The 8,708-nt window shown below is 45.5% G+C and overlaps 2 protein-coding genes across 3 annotated transcripts in view; one reads left to right on the top strand and one right to left on the bottom strand.

Annotated features, from left to right (window-relative positions):
• larp7 (La ribonucleoprotein 7, transcriptional regulator) overlaps positions 1–3,178 on the top strand; it is an 8,621-nt gene extending 5,443 nt beyond the window's left edge. Inside the window, exons 9-13 of the mRNA XM_017414484.3 lie at positions 9–133; positions 950–1,062; positions 1,346–1,505; positions 1,590–1,681; positions 2,839–3,178. Of these exons, the coding sequence (XP_017269973.1) occupies positions 9–133; positions 950–1,062; positions 1,346–1,505; positions 1,590–1,681; positions 2,839–2,916 (568 nt within the window). The 3' untranslated portion in view covers positions 2,917–3,178. The remainder of the gene's footprint in view (positions 1–8; positions 134–949; positions 1,063–1,345; positions 1,506–1,589; positions 1,682–2,838) is intronic.
• A 122-nt stretch (positions 3,179–3,300) lies between these two features.
• The window catches only part of LOC108234845, a 6,423-nt gene continuing 1,015 nt past the window's right edge, over positions 3,301–8,708 (bottom strand). The window contains exons 1-4 of one of the 2 annotated variants that reach the window (XM_025005551.2): positions 6,626–6,879; positions 4,951–5,112; positions 4,473–4,582; positions 3,301–4,387 (exon numbers count right to left, since the gene is read on the bottom strand). In XM_025005551.2, the coding sequence (XP_024861319.1) occupies positions 3,660–4,387; positions 4,473–4,582; positions 4,951–5,112; positions 6,626–6,630 (1,005 nt within the window). In that variant the 5' untranslated portion in view covers positions 6,631–6,879 and the 3' untranslated portion in view covers positions 3,301–3,659. Of the gene's footprint in view, positions 4,388–4,472; positions 4,583–4,950; positions 5,113–6,625; positions 6,880–8,708 lie in introns of those variants that run through there. The other variant, XM_025005552.2, reaches the window with a different exon arrangement.

Below are 8,708 nucleotides of genomic sequence, written 5' to 3'. Positions count from 1 at the left end.
CCCTGAAGGAAGGAGTGGCTGCAGCTGAAGGACGAGTACCTGATCCTGCAGAAGTGCAGCATGGCGTCGCTGAAGAAGTGCATCGGCGAGCTCGGCCACACGGAGGGGAGCGGCGACGCGCCCGGCGGAAACGGTGAGTTCGCCCGCAGCTCCGACAGGAAACGGCGTTCCGGACCGAGCCACAGTTTGTCTCACAGCGAGGCTGAAAACGAACGGATGGAAATTCAGGTCCTTTTCTTCAAAAGACGCATGAATTCATTTGACTTACTCTGCTCCTTTGATCACAAACGGGCAAACTGTGGCCCGAGGGCCAGAAGTGGCCCTTGGATTGTTTCCACCCGGCCGTCGTCTGCTTTAAAGATGGCTTCTGTGGAAACATTCGGAACAGTTAACATCTTACCTGCTGTAGACGGCTCTTCGAACGACCTCGGTTTAGAGATCAACTCTGACTGGACGGATGAGCTGATGGCTAGTCCGAGTCGGGTTGTCCTGAAATCTTCCACAGGATATTCCTGTTTGCTGCTACAGCTAGCTGCTGCTGACATTGTTTATACTCACAAATAACTTTGAAGTCTTAATTAAAATGGCCAAGTTTAACGAACTCTCGCGACCTTTTAGCGCTGCTTTTATTTACCACACCTGTCACCCGCTCTTCTGCTAACCAACTTCTAACACCATAGCAGCCGTTTCTGCCGTAGTAGTTTTATTTTGAAAGGGTTACAGAGTGGAAGCGGCGCTCCCGGGGGAGCTCAGCCTTTCTGCCAGAACACTTTCATTCGAGTAGAGATAATGAAGCCGTATAAAGATCCCCCGGCTAGCAGCAGCACATGTCTCTGCACCTGAAGCCTCCAGGAGCGCCAAGGCTCGACGGACAGCTTCCTTTAAAGATGGCATCGAGCCGCGCGCGCGTTTCGCCGGAATAAAGTCTGTTTTATTCCTTCTGTTCTAGTTGAAATGAAAAGTAATGAGGAGAAAGAAGCCAACCAGGGCCCTCAGTTCGTCAACGGCGTCATCATGAAGATCACAGGCAGCAAACCGTTACCCGCCAGGAAGGTCATCAAGGTACACGACCACCGCGGCGCTCTCCCTGGTCCTGGTTGGACGGTTCTTCTTCTGCAGCGGTTCTCGACACTGGTCCTCGAGGAACACCAGCCCGGCGGGTTTTGGGCATTTCTCTTAATTCGACGCGCCCGATTTGGCGTCTGCAGAACTTGGAAGAGCAGGGAAGCGAGGAGAACGTGGAGGGACGGTGTTCCTCCAGGACCGGGACTGGTGAACCCACCGACCCTTCGAGACGACTCACCAAACCTTCTGTCTTTGTCTTTGTCCTCCGATCGGCGCGCAGGCCGCTCTGTCCAGAGTCTCTCCAGTCGCTTACGTGGACATCCTGGAGGGAGACGTGGAAGGACACATCCGGTTCCACAGCCCGCAGGACGCCAAAGCCGCCGGCGCCGCGAGGGACGAGCTGCAGAGAGAACACGGCTGGAAACTGGAGATCCTGACAGGTCTGAGCGTTTGGCTTTCAATCCTGAGGACCGCAGGTCGTTCCGGACGCCCACGCTTCACGCCGGCTTCGTTTTGTGTTTTAGGTGACCACGAGCAGCGGTACTGGCAGAAGATCCTGGTGGACCGCCAGGTGAAGCTGAATCGACCCAGAGAGAAGAAGCGCGGCACAGAGAAGGTGAATCCGTCCCGAGTTCAAGGTCTTTACTTATATGAGAATGAATTTTATCGGCTTTAAAAAAAACAAAATTCCTATGAATTTATTGATTCATCGGATCAAAGTAAATCATTTTGATTTTATTAAAAATATAGAATATATCACATCTTCGACAGCTTCTCTCTCAGGTGCTCCAGGTTGGTGCAAATAAAGTCCTTATTTAAGAACCAGATGAACCTTTTGGACGTCTCAAAATCTAAAACTGCGTCAGGTTAACAAGGAACGGGTCGTTTCTTTTTACCGTATTTTCCACACTACAGGACACACTGCATTATAAGACTCACCGTCAGTGAATGGTCCATTTTCGAACTTTTGTCATATATAAGGCACATTGTCATTTTTGTAACTTCGCGCGGACCGTGCGCCGCGCTCTGTTCAAAATGGAGGATTTTGGTGCTCTAGCAGAGCTGGTTCGCCTGTATCAGCATTTATATTATTATATTTAAAGAGAATCAAACGGTTCAAAACCCACAGAAGGATACTGCACCAACGTAAGCGTCAAGTATAAACGTCTCCCTCGCTCGCTGTGGGCGGAGCCCTGCAACTATAACTAAAGTCGGACTAAAACATCACGACTTCTTACATCTATAAGGAGCTCCGGATTATAAGGAGCTCTGTCGTTTTTTGAGAAAATTTAAAGCTTTTAATTGCTCCTTATAGTCTGGAAAATACGTTTAACAACAAAGTCCTGGATTTAGAACCCCGCAAACAAAACCTTTGTTATTGGTGGCAGGAAGTCCACTTTTTTAAAATTGTTATAAGTTTTGTTTGTGTCTTCTAGTTTTGTCTTTTAAGACACGTATTCTGTTGCTTCAGACTTTAAAATATATATTTTTTTAAATCAAATTTCTCCGTGTTTGATCCGCCGCTGATCTTCCTAAAAGACGCCTCTTTCTGGTCACCGGGGCGAGCAGAGACAGAGTACCAGACGTTCCCGACGTTCCTGCAATTGTAAATAATCCAACTCGTTTGGGAACGTTGTTGGAACGTGTCAGATTGACTCCGTATTCGACGAACGTTACGGTTTTAAAGGACAACGTGCTGAGCGACCTCCGGCTGTTTTTTTGGGGTTTTTTTTTTAAAGCCTCCATCGTAACTCGTCTCTTGTCACCCTTCAGCTCATAGCCAAAGCCGAAAAGCTCATCATGGCCCGAGCCAAGGAGGCGAACAAGCACATCCACTTCGACGAGGACTGAACCCCCCACCCACCCCGGTCCCTGGAACTGAGCGAAGCAGAACGGTCCCAGTTATGCCCCCTGAGTCTTTTATTTTTTTATATTTTTTATTTTTCCGTTCACACTGGAGCCCACCCCCTCCCCCCCTCAAGACAAACGTGTGACGCTGCTCGATGTTTTTGGACCATCGTTGAACTCGGAACGCTTTTAAACTGCAGTCCTGTATAGATGAAGATGTTGTTGTTGTTGGTTTTTTTAAAATAAAAATGTCATTTTATGATTACATCGTTTTGTTGTTTTACATTTACAACATCGTTCGGTAAAACGGCACGATTTAAACTTGAATGGTTGCTCCTTGAATAAGTGTTATATCTATATATGGTTATCGTCTGCTGCGATCAGAGGCGGGCGACAATGTAAATGTCTGTTTCGTTAGCAAAATATCTTGCAAACCAGCGGAGGGTTTTCAACCAAACTCACTGGACCCGCGTCTACAACTGACTGACTTTTGGAGGCAACTCCGTTCAAGATGGCCGCCACTTTTTACCGACCTTGGAGGACAAAAAGGACGGCTGAAACGCAGCCGGTTTTTCCAGATTTTGAGCTGAAATTTGACGTGGAAAGCAGCTGAGAGTCGCTCAGAGTGCCACGAGATCGACTCCTTATCCATTTTGGTGCTAGGAATCAAAGCGACGCGAGGCGGCAAGCCGAAGAAGAGGTGATAACTACACAACCTCGCAGCCACAGGAAGCGTTTATTGCTCTTTAGGAAGCTTCGACCTCCTGCAGAAACCAACTCATCCCTCCGCTCAGGCAGCCGGACCAGAACACGCCGGCGGAGCGCTCGAAGGCCGACGATCCCCAGCTCCCCGCGGGACGCCGGTGCTTCTGCGCGGAGGGAGCGGGGTCCCTCGCTTCGAGATGCGGCCTCGACGCCGACGACGTCCGCTTCGTTTCGGCAGGCTGCGGACAGAGCTTGGAGAGTGTCGTCTTCCCGGGACAGCTGGACCGCGGTCCTTCCCAGGCTCCGTAGAGCTGCTTCGTAACGACCGTCTGAGGCGGATCCTTTATCTTATTAGTCCTCTGGGTTTGGTCCCCATGTGCCGTAGACTGGAGCGTCGAGTCTTTGGCGTGTCTGCGGAGCTTGGTTTCAAGCGACCAGATTTGGAACTGTTGAAAGAATCCGTCGGCTCCGTTGGGATGCTCTTGTTTCGTGGCCGAAGTCGCTTTGGGCTCCTTCAGTAGCTCCTTGCTGGTCCGCTGAGCGTTCCTGATCCTGACGGGTCTGGGCTGCACTGGATGGGGGAGATAATCCGACCTGTAGGTGGTGACGCCCTCGAAGGGCTTCCTTTCCTGCTTCTGTTTGACGGATTTGGCTTCCGCCTCGGCGGCGACCTTCTTCCCCTCCGCGCCGCTTGACCCGCGGTCAACGTTCAGCGTGTGTTTGGGCCTAAACGGCGCTCTCAGGTCTGGTTTCCAAGCTCTGAAGTCATCTGGGAAAGAAAAGAATAAAAAAACACTTAATTACCAACCACGTTCGCTGTATTGTGTCGTTTCGTGGCGTTGGCGACGGCTCACTCTTGTAGACGGTTGTGTAGTTCTCTTCGAGTGGCGTTTGAAGCCCTTTGGTATCCAGATGTGGCGCCTTCTGTGTTTTTTTTATCCATTGCGTCGACAGGTACACCGATCTGAAACACACACTTAAGTTCAGAGGTTTTGCTGAAGTTAGGAATGGTTTCTTTTACTGGTGTTTTTTACAGCAGTTGGGGGCAGGACTCCACTGTGTGAGGGTCCTCAGGTGTCCTCCAGACATCCAGTAATCATCAAATATATCCTTATTGTTACAGCTGCTTGAGTTGTCGTTTTGCTTCAGGATTATCAACAGAGTTTGGATACTTGAACTCGCGATATTTGGGGTCACAAGCCTCTGACGCTTTTATCGGAAGCTGGAAAGTTTTTGGAGCGAAACCCTTCCAATGTCGGTGATGCCAAGCTGGCAATTTATCTCGTTCGACTCCACTAAGATCTCGGAGTTCTCAGTAAATGAAAGTTGTACCTAACTGTGGTGACATTAGCTGTTGTCCCGTTCTGTGGAGGCTGAGGGTCTCTGGGTTTGGGCTTGGCTGGAGCTCCATAGAGGCTGGGGGGGCGGAAGCTGGCCTGGTATTCCGTGGTCATGCGGGCACCGGTTTGGACTTTTCTATAAATCTTGTGGTTCCTGCAAACATATACAAGTGAAATTAATTAATGATCTGATTAACAGCTGAGCAGTCCTGGTGTAAGACGAGAGAAAACCAAATTACCCTGAAGTACAAATTCACTGCTGTTGACATTTTCTTGCGGGGTTCCGCAAGGTTCTGTGCTCGGACCACTACTGTTTCTTTTATACATGAATGATAATTCCAAAGTTTTAAAACTGCAACAATTTAAACTGATTACAAACAACAAAAGCATATTTTGGTGTGGAGAGGATTCAAACTAAATCTTGCCTATAATGGAGGAACTAAACAAGGCAAAGAGTTTGAGGCTACAAAACTTTTAATTCTATATAAAACTAAATGGGTTTTTAGTCAACCTTTAACTAATTCAACAACCAAACTTGTAATAAATTGTTAATGTGGAAAAAATCTCTAGAATAAATCATTTTACCATTAATTTTAAATCATAAAATAGGTTGAAATTACATCAAATAAAAAAAACAATAAAGGTTGAAACTATATCTGAGGTAAAAGATGTATTATATTCATTAAAACAATCCTTCATTCTCTCATATGGAACTTATTACTTAACATTGTGGATAAATGAGTACAAATCCACCTTTTTGTCAAATTTCAGGCCTTAATAAAAGTTTTCTAACCCAGTAAACTTTGGTGTCATGTAGAAAATGCCTCTAATGGTAATGCAGTAGCAAACTCCATCTTTAGACTGAATTAAGGATAATAGTTTATTTAAAAAAAAGAATTGGTGAATATTTATCCAAACACTGAATAAGGTAGCTCCTTCGTTAAAGATTCGCTGAGACTTTAATGGGAATATTTAATTCTAATGCTCACATTTCCTGAAAGTCAACAGCTTTACTGTCATTACAGACGTTTAATTTACAATTTAAAACCTGGTTTGATTGATGAACTCATTGGCAGGCAGGCGGACCTTAACAGGATTACCTTTCTGATTTTTTCAACATTTCTCGTTAATTATTCTTTTTTTCATAATTTAAAATCTAATTTTATTATAAATAAACAGTGGGCTAGACTGAGCTCACCTGCAGGCCAGATGTGGCCCCCGGTCCACCACTTGAATAGCCCTGGATTGCAATTTTTCACATTGTTTGGTGTCATTTCAAGGATATTAACACAAAATCTTGGATTTGAAGAAGCTTTAGTTTGTCTGAAGTCATGCAGCCTCGGTATCGTTTGATATATTTTTCAAGCTTTTTCAAATGAAATGATTTGTTTTGAAATAAATTTAGTGAAAATATCACAAGTTTTGGGTGTTGCTTTGTGGGTCAGAAACTGAATAGTTTGGGAACAGAGTCAGCATATAAATAAATATTTCAATTTCTATGCATTTTACACAGAAACTGAATTTGGTGGCCCAGCTACTGTCGGTCTGGGCCCCTCGAAGCCCTCTTCTAGCTACGCCTCTGATCAAATCTGACTAATAATGCAGTTTTTGTGCCGTCCGAAATCAATTTTTATTTAAAAAATAAAACTCTACGGATATCAGCTCACCTCATTATTGTAGCCTCGTATTTTTACGCTCGTTTCCCTGAGGCTTCGGCCTGAAAACACACACGAATTATCGGGCGGAGGAACATCGGCTCTGCTAGGCGACGGGGGAACGAAGGAGGACCGGGAGGTTCCGAAAATAAACACCGGCCGTTGGGCGTCGCGATGCGGCCCGCTGCCTAGGCGAGGACGCGGCTTGTGATGATGCGACTTCGGAGGCCAAACATTCCAAATTCGCCGCTATGACGACCCGTTTTTAAAAAATATTAAAATAAATACACACTTTAAATCCAATAATTCCACAAAATCATGCTTAAGCGTTTTTGTTTTTTAAATTATTATTATTATTATTATTTAGGTCGTGAACTTTCTTTAGCCCCAGAACGCCATTTGTCACTTTGTGTTCGTCACACAAACCAAACCCTTCAAACAAACAGAATTAATTCGGTATTTATGAACAATATAAGACATTTACATGTAAAAGTGGGCTAACTGAAATAAAAAGTGACCTCCAGCAGAGCTTCACTTTTTCGACATTAATGCTTCTCGTTGCCCACAAGATGGCGCCAACACAACACGAAGTTAGGCATCAGAACAGTTGGGCCTTTTTTTAAAAACGGATTTATTTATTTTTTTTTCCATCACTGACACTAAATTAAATCAGGATACATGCAAGATAAAGTTGTCTAATTAGGCAAAGTTTGAAACAAGGACCGCCTATGATGTGTTGGCCCTCAGAGGACGTGTTTGGGACGACTCTCAGCTACTATCACACCAGCTTTTAGCTACGTGTCTGTTGAGTTTTTGCCCCTTTTTGATGAGCAGTGGCGGCCATTTTGACTTGTCCTATTGTACTTTTATTCAGAAATAAAAGTACAATAGGACAATAATTTAGATTTACACGACACAATTCCACATTGCTGACCTGTAGAAAGGCTCAATCCTGTAAGAAATGTAAAAATAACGAGCAGAAATAAAGCAAAGAATCCTCCGAAAGTCAACAACATTAAAATAATCAAAAGTGAATCGATTCAACCGACTAATAGCTGCCTCATCTTATCACTGATTGCTGACAAGAGTCCAAACATAGAAGTATTTCTTAAAAAGATCAAATTAACATACATTTGATGTCACTACGATTCTCTGTTGGAGAACAAGATCCCTCTAGGTCCATTGTTTTTAAAACGTTTCTGTATTTTCTTGTGTGAAGCAAAAAATAAATAAATAAAATGAAGTTGAATTTCTCTCAAAATACCAGTAACACTACAGAGAACAGTTCTCCAGCATAAACTGCTTCCTTCTGCTTTCATGTAGGACGGAGAAACCAGGTGGTGGCACCAAAGCGTCGGCTCAAAATGTTCCTTCCAGGGAGGCGAAAACATTCAGTCGTTTCGTTGAATATTATGGTTTAGATCCTCTCTGCCGAAGGAGATAGGTTCATGTTTTTATTTTCTAATAAAAGCCTTTTAGTTAATTACCATTTAATTAGTGCAGATTAATGAGTTACGGCTTTGTCATCAGGCCTTTTTGTGTCTTTCTGAAGTCGGGATTGTGCTCTAATGTCCTGAACACCTGTGGGACACCTGCTGTTTGTTCCAACGCAACCAGCAGAACCTGATGCTGCTTGAAGAGTGGGAAGGGGACGCCATCCTGCAGCAGGTATCGAAGGGGGTGTCAGGCTGTTGTGGCTGCGTATGGTTCTTCCACATGCCGCCGAGCCCCCCCCCCATCTCTTAAATGGACGTGTTGTTCAACTGTAAACATGTCTGGTTTCTTTAGACCTCGATCATCCAGGCAGATGAACGACACCAAAACAAGAGTGGAGAGAAGTTCACTCGGAGACAGGATGAGCCTCACCCCTCATTCTCTCTCCCTCACTCTCTCTCCCCCCCCTCTCCCTCGCCCACTCTACCCCTGCCCCTCTATCCCTCTCCTCCCCCTCCCTCTCTCTCTTCACCCTCTTTCTCTCCCTTGCTCCTCCACTCTCTTCCCCCTCACCCCTCTCCCCCTCCTTCACCCATCTCTCTTCCCTCCCTCTTTCTCTTTCTCCCCCCCTTTTCTCCCTCTCAGCCCCCCTCTGTCTTCC

This window comes from Kryptolebias marmoratus, linkage group LG7, assembly GCF_001649575.2.
Source record: "Kryptolebias marmoratus isolate JLee-2015 linkage group LG7, ASM164957v2, whole genome shotgun sequence".
Taxonomy (NCBI): Eukaryota; Metazoa; Chordata; class Actinopteri; order Cyprinodontiformes; family Rivulidae; genus Kryptolebias; species Kryptolebias marmoratus.
The sequence above is the reverse complement of the archived record's forward strand: the minus strand, read 5'-3'. Positions and strand labels throughout refer to the sequence as shown.